Source organism: Betta splendens, chromosome 9, assembly GCF_900634795.4.
Source record: "Betta splendens chromosome 9, fBetSpl5.4, whole genome shotgun sequence".
In the NCBI taxonomy this organism is placed as follows: Eukaryota; Metazoa; Chordata; class Actinopteri; order Anabantiformes; family Osphronemidae; genus Betta; species Betta splendens.
The window spans coordinates 22,970,210-22,989,989 of NC_040889.2; the positions used below are offsets into that span (position 1 = coordinate 22,970,210).

Consider the following 19,780-nt stretch of genomic DNA (forward strand, 5'->3'; position numbering starts at 1 on the left):
CCCGACCCAGGAAGCTGCCTGCAGACGCTCCCCTGACGGCCGGCTGCAGCCGGAGGCTGGGTGTGGTGCTCTGTACCTGTAGGGCCCCCGGCCTCCCTTTGAAACCCAGTTTGGTTCAGCTGAGTCAGACTCTCCTCTATTATTTTCGGGTGTGTACGTGTTCCTTACACGGATTTGTTGTTGACCAAATGTTTCCTGCTTGGTATCATGCAGTGTAATCCACCTTTTCTATTGATCCATAAAGACCTGTGTGAGCCGATACAACAAACCTCAGTTATTTGACGGTATTCAATACGTAAATGTGATGTAAGTGTGTTTTATTGATTATCTATATTGAGTTTATAGAGCACTGAGACTGCGTTAAGGGCCTTCTTTTATTGGGCTGTTGGGTGTCGCCTACAATGATGAAACACATGAGCTCTGGCTTATATTTGCCCCATCACAGTAATAAAAGGCTGCGGTGCACCGGCCATTTGACTAAATGGTCTCATCATCTCCTGAGGTGTAAAGTACACAGACGGGTCATAATGCCTTAAAAATGGATCATCGGCAATTAGCCATTATTCAGAATTTAGTAGGATCTGTGAATCATTTTAACACACATTAATGCACAAAATTCATCTTGAAGATGGCTTGAGTGACCTAAGAACTCATAATTATTACTACTACTACTAGTAATTGTTATTAGTTTACTAATTATATAAAATGCATATGTGGGTATAAAATGTATAACAATGATTTTGGTGAACAAAAAAAGCAAAGGCAGTCTTCTATTCTATTGTGTTCTGTTCTGTTGTATTCTATTGTATTGTATTCTATTCTATTACTGATGACCGTTTTACGCACATGAACTCCGTTAACTGTGATCATCTCGGCGTTTAGGAGGTTTTGGTGACACTCTTCAGTTTATTTAGTCATGCACCGTTTCCTCAGTCAGGGCGCTTTGCCAGTCCGTCCCCTCCGCTCGCTCAATGGGGTGGAATATGTCTGCACGACGCCACGAGGCCATCTGGTGACGCGGAACAAGTGGCTTTGCCAGAAAAATGAAGAACTCCAACTTAATCCGGCCGCGCGCCGTCGCCTCCCGCTCCGGTCTGCGGTTCAGACCGTCACACGGGGGGAGGCGTCACCGTCCAAACCCGCAGGGTCGCCTCCTCCCGGATCCCTCCCAAAAACACAAAACCAGCGCCGACGGGCTTTTAAAAGAACTGCGGTACAGTATTTGGGCTCAACGAGCTGAAACGATAAAGCAACGCACGAGCGCGCCGCCAGTCGTGCGTAAACTTGACAGAAAGCAGCGTCGACATATTTAACCCCCCGCTCCGCCCCTTTAATGGTCATATGTAGAATATTGGGATTATTAAATAAATAAATAAATATAACGGATCGCCCCGTTGATAGGTGACAGCTCAGGGAAACAAAGAGCCCTGTGAGTCGAGACATCCCCGCTGATGCGGGGAAGGAGGGAGATGGTACAGTAGCTACGGGGGAGGAGGAGGAGGAGGAGGAGGGCGGGGTTTTCCTTCCAAGACGAGCGAACTACTCTACCTACATACGCCTGGCCGGAGGAGGCGGAGGAGGAGAGAGGATGGAGCCGAGGATGATCTCAGAGGAGGAGGACGCTGCCTCTCCTCCCCAGTGAAGCCGTCATTCATTTCATCCCGCGTCTTTAAGCCGCCGCTGCCGTCTGTGTGATTTCATACACAATATTCACAAACCTTTCACGTTTGTACCGCGCCCGGTGTTCGAACCGAGCGCCCGCCACCGCCGTCTGCAGCCATGTCGGACTCGGAGGACATGACGGAGTTCGCCAGCATCGTGGAGCGCATCGAGCGAGGCGAGGTGAGTCTGAGCCGGGTGATTTACGGCGCTCGTGACAGAAGCGCTCTGTCACTCAACGTGGTCCGGCGCCGTCAGCTGCGACCGGCCTGCGGAGCTGTCAGAGGCGCAGAGGGAGAATAGGGCAGATCACTGCTCTATTCTGGTCGAATGACAGATATTCGTGTTAATTCTATTCTCCTAATATTACTGTAATAGAATCAAAAATGACCGGCAGCTTCTCAGACATTCCTCGAGGCCTGTGTGATGAATAGAGCATCAATAGACCGACACATAGCTACAGCAGAACCAGGAGGCTATGGCCTGTATCACTTTCTGTTATCTTCTATTTTATCATTTCTGTGACGGGACATAAACTAATTTACCTGTAGCAATCAATTATTTAATTAACCCGGCTCGTTAGCTACTGACATTTAAGTCCAGTCCAGTGGCGTCTAGTGAACTCTATTTGGTTCTAATGTTGCGACAGTGTGATTAGTGTTGCATTTCCACTGTGCTCCACTGTCAGTGGGTTAGTGTATGTGGGACACTTGGCTGCAGCTGTGCTGAGATGCACCGGGTTACTGAGGTGTGTGTGTGTGTGTGTAATGAGGGGCTCCTTTCATCCCTGTCAGTTTGACAGTATGTGGTGAAACTTATCCCCCCCCCCCCACAGTCGCTGACGGTCACCCATGCATGAGCCGCGTTTCACGTGCGTGACGGAAAAAGACCGGGCCGCACACATGATTGACTCGCTGGCTGCAATCACTGAATTCAGTGATATTTGGAATTTTAATTGGACCTGTTTTGCATGATGGCCAACATCATGACACTCTGCAGTGTCATTTTGACCTAAGAGAATATAATGTTTGTTGGAAATCAAAACCACGGGAAAGCAAATAAGTCACACAGTTGCAAACATTTAATTTCTAAATGGAACCATTTGGATGTTCTTGTAGTGGAAATAAGCCTCATCCCTGTGTTTTACCTATTATTGACAGAACACCTGAACGCACCATTAAATGTTGTAAACCTGCAACTCAAATGAAAATAAGCTCAGTTTTGTAGGTTGTGTACATGATGCAGTGTGTTGCTATAATCATTCTGCGCTTCAGTGTGATAGATCTCCAGTTATTTGAGTGTTGTGTAACTTGACACAGACATTCGTGGTCACCAGAGGATGAGCCCTCGTGACCTTGGTGACCCTCTGACTTTATTTTTAATGCCAACGGCAGCTTGACATTAGTGGTTTCCAGAGAGACACCTAAACTAGCGGGTGACCTGCTGTAGCTTTGCTCCACAATCGACTGTCCGTAGAAGAAAGCATCATTTAATCTAATTGTTTTGGTCAGCACTAAAGTGCATGGACTCACTGTCTTTTTTGTAAATGCAAAAATTAGATTTGAGCACAATTTAGCATAATACAACCATAACCGTGGACCGGCTTTCCACAACAAAAAGCCATGTACAAAGTGCTGCTGTCTTTTATCCATCAGGACAAACAGTGGATATTAAAGACTATTGGTCGACGTCATACTATTTGCTCATCCCGTCACATATCTATACGTCTGCTGCTTAAATTACTACAAAAATGTGATACGGAGAAATTAAATGATCAGATGATTTTCCCACAGAACGAAGCCAACGAGTCAAAGATTTTACTCGGGTGAGAGTTAACTGTAGACACGAGACACATTTATCCCCCCCCATGATTTATAACAACGGCTGATCGTCCTCCAACACAAGCAGACAAACCTGTTGCATCACTGTGCCGTGACCTCAGACGGTGTCTGCTGAACAGCTGAGCGACGGCACCTCTCTCCTTTATCTCACGTACACATCACTGTGATTGAGAGCACGACGATAGCGCAGGTCGACTGTATGCAAAGCAGCGGCAGCTTCCACCCAGGCCTGATCAAAGGAGCAATACGGACGCTTCACGCGTCTCTGTCTAGTTTACTCGGGGCACCCGAAGGCAGCACTGGTCGCCATGGAGACGGGGCTCCCTCCCACCCTCGGCCTTTCTCCGCCCCTGCGCCGGTCCGCCCGCTGCCGCGCTGAATTGGCTGCTGATTCATCGCAGCTCGGCGTCACTCCATTTAAACTCGCTCCGCCGTCGGCGTCTCCTGCGCGACTCCGAGAACTTTTGCTTTTCCTCGCGTCCGAACCCCAGAAAGCGGCGCACGAGTCCGTTCGCGTGTCCCACTCGCGCCCCCGATGCGCAGGTCTGGGCCCCCGTCACGTCTGTAGAGATGCGGCGCAGCAGCATGAACGCGGTGAGTGCAACGAAGAGGGTTCTGGAGTTGGGGACTCGATGGAGGGCGTCCCGACGCGGCATTGTTCTGCGGCCCGGCGCGTCTGCGCGTGCGGCCATTGTGGCAAAGTTGACGGCAACCAGCGCGGCTTCAGTCCGTCCATTCGTTGGCGTGCGGCGCCACCGTGGACGCTTCTCGGAGGAACGACCGACTCGGCGTCGTTTTCCTGTCTCTGCGCAAACTTCCTCTGTCTTTCTGCGCATTGTCCTTGAACACGTGCGGAGGCGTTTGCGGCTCGTCCGGGTGCGCGGCCGCACTTTTTATTTATGTGTGGGGGGGAGTTTTATTGCGCCACGTGAGGCGAACGAGCTGCTCCGCGTCCGAACGCGCCGCAGCCGGACGCGGTTCCGTGCGCAGCCGGCGGCGTCTAATCGTCTTTTAAACGTGAGCTGCTGGAGTCGCACGTTTTACTGTTTGTCTATATTTAGCCGGACTTAATCCCGTCTTATGTAATGTTACGCTATCAGGAAGAGTAAAGACTCCACTGCTGGCGGTTGTTGCAGGATAAAGAATGAATCTGGCCTTCATACACCAAGGCTGCAGCCACAGAAGTGTATGAGTTGGGCTTTGGGTGCAGTGTGAGCTGAATGGAACATATTCTAATAACCCATTGATGTTCAGACCCCGTTGTCCCATTCAAAGCTACTTTTAAAAGTGGTTTCCTGTCCACCGCCCGCAGGTTCCGATCAAAAACATCGAGCGGGAGCTGATCTGCCCCATCTGCAAGGAGCTCTTCACCCACCCGCTCATCCTGCCCTGCCAGCACAGCATCTGCCACAAGTGCGTGCGAGAGCTGCTGATGCTCAACCACGACGACTCCTTCGACGCCGGCTCCGAGTGCTCGCTGCCGGGCAGCCCCCGGTCCCGCGTGCCGTCCCCGTCCATGGAGCGGCTGGACCGGCTGGTGCGATCAGGTGGGTCCCGGGGTAAGGAGCCGTGTGTGTGTGTGTGTGTGTGTGTGTGTGTGTGTGTGTGTGTGTGTGTGTGTGTGTGTGTGTGTGTGTGTGTGTGTGTGTGTGTGTGTGTGTGTGTGTGTGTGTGTGTGTGTGTGTGTGTGTGTGTGTGTGTGTGTGTGTGTGTGAAATGAACGAATCCAATGCACAGTGGCTTCTGTGGGAGTTTTGAGGCAGCGACGTCAGGTTTTCTCCGGCTTCATTCCACAACACATCACAGTTGTCGGGTCGCGTCCGCGTGTGCGTTCAACAGGTTTCAGCGGACGCGTTTGAGCAGAAACCTCCCAAATAATAAGATCAGTGGAAACTGTAAAAGGGGACAAAACAAAGTGGGCCAAGCATCATTGTATGAGGTCGGGCTCCAGACGACGGCCCTCCTCCCTCTCCTGTCCCAGATTAACTACAGCAAACATAAAGAAGGGCTGATTGTTGCAGCAGGGAGCCGTGACGCCGTCAGTCATCACCTCCTTTTTTCTTTTTTAATCACCAGTGCTCGTCTCGTCTGCATTAGAGGCCGTGCAGGAACCCTGACAAGCTGTACTTTAGTCTGAAATGAAACGCACTACACCTAATTAACAGTAAGATGCGGCCCAGGGCGTCAGACGTTCCCCTCAGTCACGCAGAGAGGCTCACGCTTTTAATTTGAAGGGTTTTAGGAACGAAGAGGAGGAGAGTGATCGTTTGCGCTGAACACGCGCGTGCATGTACGCGCTCGAACGAAGCATCGGTGAGAGTTCGTTCCTCGCTGGCGGAACCTCCGCTGTTGACGCAGGGGATAATCAGGTCCTGCTGTTGTGTAAACAGACTTCGCACCTCGCAGGGAAAAAGTGTGTTCAGGTCGACGTGTGTCCGAATCGTTTGTCTTCTCACGTTGAGTGCGTTGAAGCTGAGGCTCAGTTTTAAATAGAATAAATGTATAAAAACATGTAGTTCGTGTGTCTGATGAAGAAACTTTAAGAAACTACCAACGGGTCCTTTACTGGTGGAATTCCCGTAGGATTATTTCGTCCCGTTAAGTGCATTTAATCAGCACGTTACGAAACACAAATCCTGGGTTAATATTTAGACCCTGCGTGTTTTGAGTAAATTACCTGAACGGACCCACGGAGCGGTTCTGCCTCCGGATCCCATGGAGTCCTGGTGACGCAACCTGCCCGAGGATCAGGTGAAGGGAGAGAACAAAGAGGCCAAATTTATCGGCTCGGGGGCAAAAACCTCCATCGTCAGCGCTGCTCGGCTTCGCTCCGCTTACGTCACACGGGTCCAAACCCGGCTCCAGACTCTTGACTGGTGCATTCAACAGGCTGTGTTCTCTACAATGAGTCGGTTTAATGGAACGGCTCCTTCTAGTTTGGGGAAAATGGGAAATGTTCCGTTGCCATGGGAACCTCATCCTTTAACGTGAGCTGATGGGTTTCTGCTCCGTCCTTGTGTTGATGCACCAGTCAACAGTGTTCAGTGAGTTTTACACTGTTTGTGCACCATGTGTTCTGCACTGTTTGTTTTTGTTTAAGTTTTCTCTACGTTTGCTTATCTTTCTCTTCAGTTTCATGATGTTTACACTTCACATTGTTGACTGTGACATTTTTTCTTGTTGGTCTCACCTCACCTCTCTGTCCATTGCTTGCAGCCACGGTTCGAAGGTCGTTTGGGAACCGAGGTAGACGCGGGCTCCGTGTTTTGAGTAGCTATAGTAGTGAGTACAGTTACTAGAACCTCTGTGAAACCCTAGTCTGGTTCTACCTTCTCTCTACTGCTCCGGCCCTGTCAACACGATCACAACGCGTATAAAATACATTCTTCATCCCATTACTTCACATTGAATAAAAAAAGTTTTTAGCTTACTAACCTTGGGAATTTTAGAAAGTAGAGGAGTAAAAATGGTTTAAGGCAGGACAAAAGATATTAGGTCATGGTTGTGACTTATTAAAGATGGAGGGTGTTTCCCAGGAGTTGAACTGGGACAAGAATGCGTGTCCGACCCCCTGATGTCTGCAGCGACGCTTTGCATTAATGGGGTAAAACACGGTGACAAGTAAAGCTGCAGTGTTAGGCTTTAAAACAACCTCTCCGTTTGGGTCAAACACAAAGCTAATGTGTGCGTGAACCCACTGACTTCTGTGCGTTCACTTCATAATCCTGAACACACCCGTCTCAGTCCGCCACTAATTATTTTTGGAGCAGCATAAACGTCTGCTGTTGGTGCCTCAGACCTGAGAACCCGAGTCACTGGGCAGTTTCCCAACATGAAGACAAAATGGCGGCTTCCTGACAGACTGTTTGTGTTTTAACCGGACAGCTTCACCTTTTTTTTAGGTTTTTGTGTAAATCGTTGCACCAGCGTTAAAGGCACCTGTGTGGTCCTATTTGGGCTCGGTCCCGTCCGACTCCACGGTCCCTGCTCCCATCACGCGCTACACTGGCGTATTGTGTGTCTGTTTTCTGCTTCTCCCTGCTTTTTCTTTGCGAAGTGCTGTTTTGAACATGTGTGTTTTTCCCCCTAGTTTGGCCTGAGGAGTGTTTGATTTAATTTCCAGGTCCTCGGAAGCGGAGCGGACACTCCGGCTTGCAAACGGAGCTAAATCCAGCACTCCTCGCTTCCCCCGTCCCCCACAAACGTGATGCCCACTTCTTCATATGTTCCTTTCTGCCTTGGCGCGTGTTGCTCTGTGTGTGTGTGCGCGCGCGTGTGTGTGGTGACCGTGTTTGACGGACCCCTGCTTGCGTGTGCGTCGTGACCCTGTGTGTTCCTGCCTTGTTTCGATGCTGCCGCATCGATAACAAGCGCTCTGATGAACTCCCTGAAGCAGCGCTGCTTCCGCGGGAGCTTCGTCACGTGTGAAGTGTGCATTGAACTGGACGCCATGTTTTTATTAGTTGCTGAAGTTCCCTTTGACGCTAATTCGGGAGCGTTGCTTGCTTTCAGTGTCGTGGTTTGTCGTGTGTTAGTGGTTGTTCCATGTGTCCAGGCACTTTTAGAGCTGTGGTGAACTTTGCCTTGCAGTAAAGTGGGCTCTTGGTGAAACCTGAGCCCCCCCCCCCCCCCCCCCCCTTTGAGCTCCGAGGATGCTGTCCTCCCCATCACTGTCCCGTGCCGTCACTGTCCCAGGGTTCTGGCGCCGTCTCTCCCCCGGACCTGCTCCCCAGTGCGACGGCTCCTCGGTGCCTTGCCTGTGTCGGTGTTTTGCCCCGTTCATCCACGTCCCAACTGGGTGGTCGTCCCTGAGAGCGAAGCGGGAGGAGAGACGGACTGAGGCTCTATTTATGACGGCTGAACAGTCAGACATTTATGTTAAAAATCATACTTGACCGGTCAGTGCTGATGTAATCCTACTTTTTTTTGTTTTGCCCAGAATCTGAACACAAGTGGGCTTTTATAAAAGCTCCGATTGGATTCCTTCAGTGTGATTCAAAGAACACTGCGGTCCAAATAGAGCCTCAGACCAGCCTTTAACCTGGGTGACCCCAGGCTACGACTCACTCGCCCTGTTCTCACCCCACCTCCTCCCGCCCCCAGGCTCCATCTCGTCCCCGGGGTGGCGCCGAGGCTCCGTGACCCCCCGGGTCACCACCATCCCCTGCCCCGGCTGCCAGCACGACATAGACCTGGGCGAGCGCGGCATCAGCATGCTGTTCCGCAACTTCACCCTGGAGAGCATCGTGGAGCGCTACCGGCAGGCGGCGCGGGCGGCCGTGGCCATCATGTGCAACCTCTGCAAGCCGCCGCAGCAGGAGGCCACCAAGAGCTGCATGGACTGCAAGGCCAGCTACTGCAACGAGTGCTTCAAGCTGCACCACCCCTGGGGCACGCCCAAAGCTCAGCACGAGTACGTGGGCCCCACAACCAACTTCAGGCCCAAGGCGAGTATCCTCAGGGCTCCTTTATTTACCTGAGCGGTCACATGATTCGAGGATGAACGTGGAGGTTTTGAACTCTCCAGTGCTTGTCGACGATTATTCGTCTAACGTTTAGCTCTGCTTCTCTTTGGGGATCTGTGCAGTAAAATGTGCTGATTGAACTTCTATTTTAAGACTCGTCAGGAAACGGCTGAGTCGTCTACTTGGCGAGCGTCTGCCCTGTTCCTCTTTAGCCAGCGTTGAGCAGCTTCGTGTCTCTGTACTCACCGTCACCTGTTCCGTGGCGCTCCGCAGGTGCTCATGTGTCCGGAGCATGAAATGGAGAAGGTGAACATGTACTGCGAGGTGTGCAGGCGGCCGGTGTGTCACCTGTGCAAGCTGGGAGGCTCCCACGCCAACCACAAGGTCACGTCCATGAGCAGCGCCTACAAGATCCTCAAGGTACCGCCACAACAGCTCCTGGGGTTGCGTAAACACACCAGCCTTTGTCATCATCCATTGCTAAACCTTTAAATACATTATGCCTTAGTTGGGTAAGGATTCATTATCAGCGGTGCCAGTGTTTTTTCCAAAGCTGCTTTTAATAACCTAAAAGCGAGTAAAACCCTTTTGGAGATTCCTTTCCCTCTCAGGGTGTTAGTGCTGGATCGGAGCTAAACTATAGCACAAAGAGTGTGTTTTGTTCCTCACTGCGCCACGAACCCCTCGTCTCTGTCATAATAAACCCTGCCCTGTACCTGCGCTGGCACGTTTGCCGCCGATACCGAGCTCTTTGCTTGGAAACCGTAACCCGGGCTTGCCGCCGGGGCCCGAGCTAATTGGCTTCCTGTGCGGTCGTCAGATTTGTGCCACTCGGTGGATTTAATTTCAGCGCGTTTGCTTTGGTCGCGGGGTTCGTGGTTGCTGGAACAACAGCGGGCGACACAAAGGAGCCTAAGCCCTCTGACGACCTGCTCCTGAGCCAAGAGGAGTAATCTAGTAATTGAATCCTGTTGCTATGAAGCCTCCATCGTAGCGGTTCAGCAGGTGGAGGCAGAATCTGTGTGAAACCCAATCTGCCCGTCCGCATTAGCACAAACACGGGTGCTTAATATTTAATGGGACCATTTGTTCCCCGTGAGTTTGTATCAGATGCGTAGAAACCTCGATCAGCCGTGTTGTTGTGATGATGCTGCAGGCGTTTGGCGTCAGACGGGAAACCCTGCACTTCACCCACCCGTAGAAATTCACACACGCTTTAGCTGCCATTTTTAGGATGTGTTCTTTGTCGTCCTGGTGCTTAAGAGTTTGGGACCTCACGGAGCCCACTTTAAACGCTGCTGCTTTGTTTTCTCCTCAGGAGAAGCTGGCCAAGAGTATCCATTACCTCATCAGTAAAGAGGACCAGGTCAGGACTCAGATTACTGATCTGGAGCAGCTCATCAGTCAGACCGAGGTGAGGGAGCTGACTCATGCTGCTGCACTGGCTATTGACCAAAACACTGGACCTGGGTTTCTTTTAGTTCTTTTTAATTGTTTTAGAGGTAGATTTTTTTTTACCAGATTGAATAAAGAGTTAAGCTGAATTAGTTTAAGTTCTTCTAAAACAAATATTGGTCGAGCTTTTTCAGAACCAGTCGGTTGGGTTGAGGAACAATTAAACATCGCCTGTGTATGAATAAGGAAGGTCACTAAACAAACTGTACTCAAACCACACAAACAGGGAAATGCAGGATTTGCATGTTTAGGTTTCAGCCTTGAGGCATGTTCCCTTTTCATGTTATCAAAGCGTTGTTGTCTGTGACATGGAGACTTTCTGTTTCTATAAATATGATCTAATAAAGGAAGTGTTTTTTTTTTTGTTTTTTTTTAATGGATGTTGGAGTTGTGGACAAACGTTTGTCGAGTGTAAAGTGTTTCACCGTTGTGCGACTGCCGCCTTTTCCTCAAACGGTTCATAAATGGGACCTCCTCACTGACGTAGACGCTACTATAAACGCATGAAAGGAATAACGGTTGCTGCTTCTTTAGGAAAACGGCCAGTTAGCAGAGCGCCGCGCCAACGAGCACTTCGAGCGTTTGTTCGAGACTCTGCAGGAGAGAAAGTCCGAGATGCTGAGGTCCATCGAGCAGTCCCGAAACCGGCGCCTGGACCAACTCAAGGGCCAGGTATGAAATACGGGCAGAGTCCAGCTGTTACCTCATCCGGTGATCCTGTTCATATGGTTGGTTTCTTTCTCTGCAACGTTGCCCTGCAGGTGGAGGAGTACCAGGGCATGCTGGAGAACAGTGGCCTGGTGGGCTACGCTCAAGAGGTCCTGAAGGAGACCGACCAGTCCTGTTTTGTGCAGACGGCCAAGCAGCTGCACGTCAGGTACAGCGTGAGCGTGTGTTCGTGGTTGAGCATCTCAGACCGGCACTTAGGCAGCTCTCTGGTTCCCAGTAACAGGAACCTGATGGTTGGTTAAACTTTATTGCACATTAATAATACAGCAGCTTCGTGATCACTAGCGGATGTTGTAAACATGCTCATACAGGCTGATTTGTGTTGTGATTGATGTAATTACTCTGAAAATAGTTCATCACTTGACCCCCGAGTCCCAGGGATCGTTCTCAGCGGAGTTCGATCTGCGTCTGTTTTGTGTGTCGCATTGCACACGTCACATGGAGCGGTTGCCAAGCTCAAGGGCAAATAAGGGAAGACTTGTGCCCCAGCGCCCGGGCAGCATGGTGGACTGCAGCACCTTCTCTCTAAGCCGACTAATTGATCTCCATTAGCAGCTTTGGATGATTAGGGAGCCTTTTCACTCTTACCAGCATGATACTGGGACCTGTCCTGTGTGCAGGGATTTGCTTTTAAGTCCTAACTTCAATTATAAAACCAAGCCTAAATATATATATTATATTTTTTTTTATTATTATTTTTTTTTTAATTATTTTTTTAACAATGCCACTGCTTTTTTTTTCTTATTTATTTTTATTATTTTGTATTTTTAGTTGAGAGGTTGAAATCAGCCCTCATAGACATAGATCTTAACTAGGCGCTTGTGCTTGGTGTGTTTTCAGGATCCAGAAGGCCACAGAGTCCCTGCGCACCTTCCACCCAGCTGCCGACCCCTGCTTCGATGAGTTTGTGCTGGACACATCGCGAGAAGAAACTCTGATCAAAGAAATGTGCTTTGGTGGAGGTGCGTTCAACTTCACTCGATCTATTCAGCTGCTTTTGAGCGGAGGAGGAGACGGTTCCATCCTAACCTCTATTCGTCCCTGAAGACACAGAATGTTGCTCGTCCTGTTAACCACACTGGCCACAATAGGTGGTTGGTCATGTCCTGTCCACCACATGCTCGGTGCTGTGACCTGTGCTGTAATGAAAGGTCAGAGGTCACCTGTGGGAGGCTAAACTATATAAACACTTTAAAGCCTGCTACACCCACAGTGGATTACACTGCCCTCTGAAGTTTTCTTCTGGTCTGCTGGTTTTCAAAGGTTTTACTATAAGAGACTGCTCAGGTAGAAGGTTCCCAGGGACCAGAGGGAGCTGCGGCAGCCATGATCACTATTGCGTGTTTAATGGCTACATTGTTATTAATGTTCTCAATGTACTGCCTAACAACTGGGTTAAATATAAAGATGGGAGGGCTGGTGACGCCCGGGTGAGGCCCTCTTCAGATGCCTCCGTCTAACCTGGCGGCCTTGTGTGTCAGCGACTGGGAGGGGAGAGCGGGATCGAGGGGAGAGCGGGATCGAGTGTCGGCGCTGCAGATAGAGACAGTAGGTTGTGACAAGTCCTTCAGTCTGGGTTAGTTGATGGCAGCTGATGGGTGATTAGGGGTGTCCGGAGAGCAGCGTCCTTTTTAAAAATGACAGACTGGTCTGTGTCAATATGAAGAATCTGCTGGAGCTTTGAACGACAGCTGACTTCAGCAGCGAGATGCAGTTAGGAGAGTAAATGCTGCAGAGGAAGCTAATGCGTCCTGGCACGGTCCTCATCCTTTGGGATGAGGACGTTGGGTTGTGGCTTTGTATGAAATCAGTGACGTGGGATTAATGTGATAGTGGAGTGGAGCTGATGCCAATAAGACGCTTCAGTCAGTCCTTTATGCTTCGTCCCGAGTCTGCGCGTGCTTTAAGTGTTTTCCACCATTCGTGTAGCTGAGCTTTTGTGTGTCCAGCCTTTTAAACGCCACGATCACAAGCACCTGACCCCAGGCCAGTGAGAAACCCGGTCAGTGTCGAGGGCCCTCTTCAAAGAGACCACTCTGATTCAATCCTGCTGATGATGGGATTACACACCTTCCAGTAATGAGATGGCTTCTCTAACCTTTAGGCAAACACCAGATCTTCATTATAACAATATTGATCCTCCTGGAGAAGATCAGATTAGTTTTTAATTTAAAAACACCATAAGGTACTGCCTTCTGTTTTAGCAAAGCGTTGCATTCAGCAGCTTTTGGTTTTCATCATGATGCGTGTCTTCAATCGGAGTGGCCTGTGGCCCTTCATGATGTTCTTAGTCTGAGCTCCTCAGACATGTTATAGCTGTACTACAGTCATTTAATTGAATCATTGAACCGCTGCACTCTTTGAATAGAGGCCAATAAGCGCTCGCCTCACTGCGAACAGCTGCCCGTTATTTAAATTTAAACACTGACCTATAGATCACACAGAATATAGAGATATTTCAGGTAATTGTCCACGTTGTGTACATTTGCATTGGATTAAAGTCGGTGGCTCAGTCTGCGAGGCTCCGGAAGGAGAGCTGTGCCGTGGAGAGAGACTTTGGAGACTGAGGATTAGCCAGCTGACTTTGGAGGATCATAAATCTCAGCAGCAGCGCTGACCCGTCGTCAGCAGAGCATCTACAGAGAACACGGGCTTTAGAGGGAGTAGCGAGGAGCCGGAAGGAGGGACCGGAAGAAGAGTGGAGAACTAGGAGAGCGAAAATAGGAGACACCAAGGGCATATTCTCACAGGGCGAGCGACGGAAACGTGCCTTGATCTTGGAGAGCAAGACGGTGACCTACATGGATGAAGTGAAGATTCTATTTCTGGAGGGAAAAAATGAGCTTTAGGCTGATGAGCGTAAATGAGAACGTAATTACAGAGCGTGTGCAGAAGGGACGCATCAGAAGTGTGACACCCTGTAAAGTGGTGGTCAGACGAGTTGCTCCATTAGAGGGAATCCTTAAAACCACCTACAGAGCGAAGGCACGTGATGGGGGGGGGCTGATGGCGTTGATGGCGGATGTGCGTTACAAAGTGCATTTCCTGGCATGAAAACCTCTTAACAGGCGCCGTTGTTCAAGACGCTCCCCAGTGGATCTAATCTTTACGTAATTGGCTGAAAACGACGTTTATTGAGCTGACGTGCTGAGATTTGGCTCAAACCTCCGCGTGTTTGCTGCAGATGCTGTCGTGTGATCACATCCACATCTGGAGCACATCTGTTGACGGGCGTTTTTAATGATTTTACATTGAACTTTCCCCCTCTGCAGTCCCAGATCCACCTCTGATCGACCTGTCCACCAGCAGAGTCTACAACGAGGCCTCCATCAGCTGGAGGCTGTCTGACGACCACCTGCCCACGGATCGCCACGTGCTCGAGTACCGCAGGTGGGTGCAGCGTCCCGTAGAACGGCGAGACGCCCGACGCGCAGGCGGGAAGTTAAACCCCAGGGCTTGTCCGCAGGCTCGGAGCCCCCGGCCGGTCCCCGGCCCACGAGGACGGCGAGGACAGCGGCGTGTGGCGGGCCACGGACGGCGTGTACGGACCCAGCGCTGTGGTGTTCGACCTGGACCCCGACAGCCTGTACGCCTTCAGGGTCCGCAGCTGCAGGAACTCCATGTTCAGCCCCTACAGCCCCGAGGTCACCTTCCACACGCCGCCCGCACCCGGTAAGGCGGCTGGGTCTTCAGTCGGACACGAACGGAGAAACGGTGGAGGACATTTGAAAATGCTTTAGTTTTAAAACGGGGGCAAATGTTCTCAAACTGGATAATTACAATGATTATTATTTTGGCTCAGTCAACACAAGCTGTGTGATTGCTGTTGGTGCCAAGTGTGTATTAATTAGTTTGCCAACTGCTGTTGATCATGTAGGTTTAGCCCCCGACAGTGGAAGCAGCCCGTCACTGGGCCTCTTTTGGCCGAGGCGGCGGCTGAACTTCAGTCCCCTCCGCTCCTCTGAGCCCGTCCGTGTTGAGTATTGGTCTCGGTTTTAGGGAGATTAGCGAACGACACATGCTTCAGTGTCTTTTTTCTACTTCTTCTTTTTTCCATATTTGAGTTCTTTTGTTGCACGTGTGATGAAAGTGATGGAGCGCAGACATGTTTGTAGGGTGTTGCCATGGTGACGGCAGAGATGTCTGAAGCCAGCGTCGCTTTTGTCTGAGTGTGTGGGGGTGGAGAGTGTTGTGGAGCATGACGGCTTGGAAAAGAAGCCTGATGTCGGACAAGGGGTTATTTTAAGCGTGCAGATAATTTTTAGTCAATAGTACAAACTTTGACTCCGCAACCTTTTGAGTTGTCTTGTCAATCAATCCTTTTTATGCAATTTCTTTGCATGTAAGTTCACCTCGGTCTCCCACCGTGAATGTTGGTGCAGTTTACCCCAACTTTCTACCATGCTGTTTAATGTTAGGCTTCCAGCCTGGTTTGTCATGATGAGTGATGTCTTTGTCTTGTTCCTCTTGATGTAAGTCTAATGTTTTCCTCAGCATGGGATGGTTGAAAGAACAGGCAAATCGTGCCAGCCTTTATTTTAGCACTTTGGTAATTGTGGCCTATAAAATATTTATTTACTATCAATATAGTTGATAAATCTGATTATTGTTGTTCTTGTATGATGTTGTCTGTTAACTGTGTTATAGCGCCCCCGTGTGGCAGCCTTTACAAATCACCCTTACCTCTTGTTCTTCTCACCCTCTGCTGTTTTTCCTCCTCCTGTTTGTCTCCGTCTTCATGCACAGCCTTCGGATTCCTATTCAGTGACAAATGTGGCTTCAGCACGGAGCGCCTGATCCTGAACAAGCGCCGGGACACGGTGGAGAGCGTCGCGGGCATGGCCTTCCTCCTCGCAGCCGACCGCGTGCAGACGGGCAGCTACATTGGACTGGACTACATCATTGGGGACACGGGCATTTCTCAGGGAAGGTGAGTCAGAAGCACCACCTGTAACACTGTCAATTAGCTCAATGTTTGGTTGTGTCTGTTCACAACCCTAAATATCCCATGCATGAACATAAAATAGCAGAGGTGGAATTTCATGTTTTACCACAATGATTATATTATTTCTTTATCATCTTCCACGCAAAGGTGATGATGTTTGTCATTTATTTTTTTCACTCCTTCACTAAAAGTATGGGAATCCTATTTTGCAGATTCTATTGGGCTTTTAAGGTGGAGCCATACTCCTACATGGTTAAAGTCGGCGTGGCCTCTGACTCCAAGCTGCTCGAGTGGTTTCACAACCCCAGAGGGACCAGCAGCCCAAGGTGGGTTCAGGCGCTTCGTAGCGCGATGGGCGCAGACGAGGTGAAATCATTCTGGTTTTAATACGTGGCTGCAACATAAAGACAACAGTCTGCACTGCAAGGTTCTGACCCGAACCTAATCCTGTGATGTAAGAGACCGGCGTAAACCCATAAAGAGCTTACTCGCAGACAAAGCCTGCCATTCTCACTGGATCAACATGTAAAGTGCAAATGTAAATATATTTCAATTCTACGTCGATGACGTCAAGGAGCAGGCTGCCTTCAAGCTGGTGTCCAATCATGTAGAGGGAAAACGTACAGAACCTAAAGAGTGCCCTGAGTTGAAGTGATGCCTCCACAGTGAACTTGCAGCAGATGAATTATACAACCAGGCCTCTCTTTTACACAATTAAATGACCTAAATCATATGATCTCCCACCAGGTACGACCACGACAGCGGCCACGACAGCGGCAGCGAGGACGCCTGCTACGAGGTCTCGCAGCCCTTCACCCTCCTCACCGTGGGCATGGGCCGGCTCTTCATCCCCAAAGCCGCGGGCGACCCCGGCGGCCGCGTGCTGCCCATGCCCGCGCGCCTGGGCGTGTGCCTGGACTACGACGCGTGCCGCGTGTACTTCTACGACGCCGACGCCATGCGGTGCCTTTACGAGCGGCAGGTGGACTGCTCCGGGACGATGTACCCGGCCTTCGGCCTGGTGGGCGGCGGCCGAGTGCAGCTGGAGGAGTTCGTCGCTGCCAAGAGGCTGACCTTCTGACGAGCGCCGGCGCATCGGGACCCGAGGATTTAAATGTGGGCGCGTTCGAGGGAGCGCGCGTGTAATGTTTGACCCGCGCGGAAATATTGGCGTCACGTGAGGCGACGTGGAGGAATTGGGTCACGCGTGAGAGGTTTTGTCTACAGACCAAAGTCTGTGTTAACTTTATTTGGTTTTAACTGGACTGTGGTCGGCCGTTAACGTGGCGGCGGTGATGTTGGTCTGCAGCCACTTTAAATCCTTGTTTTAGCAGGAAAGGTCCTTAAGCTGAGGCTCGGACATTTATCCACGTTATTTATTTTTCAGTGTATTAATTCTAATATTGGGTGTGGGTTTTTTTTTTTTTTTGTTCCTTGGTTTTTCTGTAATTGTCTATATGTAGCAGCAGTGGTTTAGATGTTGTTTAAGGGGACCTGAGGGAGCCTCGTAGCTACTTTAAAGATAGCGCCTTCGTGCCTTTTCTTTTTTTTTTTTCCCCTTTTACTAAAAAATGAGTCGCTTGGTTTGCTCTGCCAAGCAAACGTTGACTTGCACAAACATTATAGAAACAATTAGCTTCAATACGGTGTGAGTTTTTAATGTAGGCTGTAGTTTGGTTGAAAACACTGATGTTCTTGCTGTTAATGGAATCCATTAGAACTTATTTACTTTATTACAGAAAACACTACTTTTCCTCTGACACAGTTTTCCATTCAGCTACTTTTGCACAACGTAATGAATGACGCCTTGCACCTAATTTAAAAAACAATCACATTTTGGTCACTACCTAGTTTCTTCACTTTTACATACAGTCATCAGCACTGGTTAATCACACTGACTGTTGCTTTTAAACTGTTCACCTTCACTGACCTGCAGCTCAATCCTGTAGCTACTCGGGGGTTTTTAAAGCCTCTCACTCTTTATACTCCTGCACCGGTTGCACAGAGCTGAATGTGATTCTCGCATTTACAACCAACAGGCCGGCGACGCGAAGTCGCCGACGGCCAAAGCTCGTTGGTTCTGGTGCTTAGATCCGTGCGACACCCCACTTCGCAGCCTTACGACGCCGCCGTCACTCAGGTTCATCTGACGAGCGCCACCGCGACCACCGCTTGGCGGCTGCACTGTGTCACCCACCGCTTCCTGCAGAGCAGTGGCACCACGCGTAGCACGGCGGCGTCCTGCTGATGAGATTGACTGTCAGACAGTTAAGTAGCTGATTGGCTTTGACTGCATCCGTCTTAACGGCAGAGCACACGGTCACTGGGGAGCCACGCTTTGCTTGTACAGACCCACATACATGTGCCTGCACGTGGGCTCGTCTCTACTTTTGGTTTCTGGAGGCTCAGGGTGACGTGTTGGCGTTTTCTCAGGTTTCTGGTCCCGACTGGGGCGCAGCGCTTCCTACCTCCTATCATCTGACCTGGAAAACCTTAACTACTGCACCTGTCCTCGCTGAAACGTGTTCTGTTTGCGTTGCAGCTTTGTTCGTAAGAGTCCGATTCATGTCTGCCTTGTCTTAAATGTCAAATGAACCTGGTGTCTCATAATGGTTGGTTTTACTTTTCATGTACATATTACTGCTGATTATTTTCACTGAAATAAAGTTTGTCATAACTGGTATTAGTTGTTGTTTCTATGTAGATCGTGGGCCGATTCCTGTAAGGAATTTTTTTTTTCCGCATTTTGTAATGTTGGTTTGATTCACTCGACTGGAATACGTGACTTTGGATTATTGTACCTACCTATAACACAACCTTCAGCCGTCTTTAACCTATTAGATTTTGTGACTGTGTACATTAATAATTCCTGCTTCATTCCTCATGGACCTGAGCCCTGATTCCTGCATTGAACATCTTTCAGACATGACTATGCATTCATCAAATGACAGGGTTTGTCTGGATTTATTGACGTTACTCAACGTGATGGAGGGCAAATGTTCGCTTTCGTTTCCGTTCCAGAATGTATTCCTGTCAGTTACAGAACAAACAAAGCTGAATGTTGTATGTAGTTCCATAAAAGACATTCAATAAAATGCTTTCAGTAACGAATACAAAACCAAATATTTTAATGCTGGCTGTCAATCTAAAACAGAGCTTGCACTTTACAACCTGTAGCATGTTAGCAGCTGTTTGCAGTTGTGTATAATCATAAATGTGTGTGTGCAATAATATTGACAATGCTGTAGAACTGAAACTAATGTGTAGGAAGTATTGCACTGTTTGCTTCCTGGTACTAATTGGCTGCTCTTGGAAACAAATCTATTTTTTTTCTTAGCAACACAAATGTGACGGCGAATATGTCCCTTCTAGTCTCTCCAGAGGATTTGGATGTGGTGTAGAAGTGTTGGGTTTCTGTTTGTATAGTCTGAAAAGATGTGAACTTGTTTTTGGCTCAGATTTCTGTTGACGCTTCACTTTTTAACTTGCTGTGTGGGGATTTCAATAAATAAAACTAGTGTTGAGTCTATTTTGTGTCTTTAGTATTATTTGCAGCTTTAGAGCTACTTTAACATCTGGAAACAGCAAAATATCCAGGAATCACACTCTGTAACATGAACTGTAATGTCATGGTTCATCTATTCTTGCATTTTAAGCCTAAGAAAGCCTAAATGTAGGGAAAGCCT

At 49.3% G+C, this 19,780-nt stretch overlaps 1 protein-coding gene across 4 annotated transcripts; it reads left to right on the forward strand.

The window, feature by feature from the left end:
• The first annotated feature begins 1,529 nt into the window (after nucleotides 1–1,529).
• On the forward strand, nucleotides 1,530–19,623 carry trim36 (tripartite motif containing 36). 4 transcript variants are annotated; one of them, XM_029163486.3, is made up of 14 exons: nucleotides 1,530–1,842; nucleotides 4,813–5,047; nucleotides 7,624–7,704; nucleotides 8,604–8,947; nucleotides 9,239–9,385; nucleotides 10,284–10,379; nucleotides 10,955–11,092; nucleotides 11,182–11,297; nucleotides 11,990–12,111; nucleotides 14,422–14,539; nucleotides 14,616–14,821; nucleotides 15,896–16,079; nucleotides 16,307–16,420; nucleotides 16,842–19,623. In XM_029163486.3, the coding sequence occupies exons 1-14, from the start codon at nucleotides 1,780–1,782 to the stop codon at nucleotides 17,173–17,175; spliced, it is 2,298 nt and encodes a 765-aa protein (XP_029019319.1). In that variant the 5' UTR covers nucleotides 1,530–1,779; the 3' UTR covers nucleotides 17,176–19,623. The 4 variants fall into 4 exon arrangements, with proteins under 4 accessions (XP_029019319.1, XP_029019316.1, XP_029019317.1 ...); XM_029163483.3 differs by lacking the exon at nucleotides 7,624–7,704 and having other exon boundaries at nucleotides 4,813–5,059; XM_029163484.3 differs by lacking the exon at nucleotides 7,624–7,704 and having other exon boundaries at nucleotides 1,531–1,842.
• The last annotated feature ends 157 nt before the right edge of the window (nucleotides 19,624–19,780 follow it).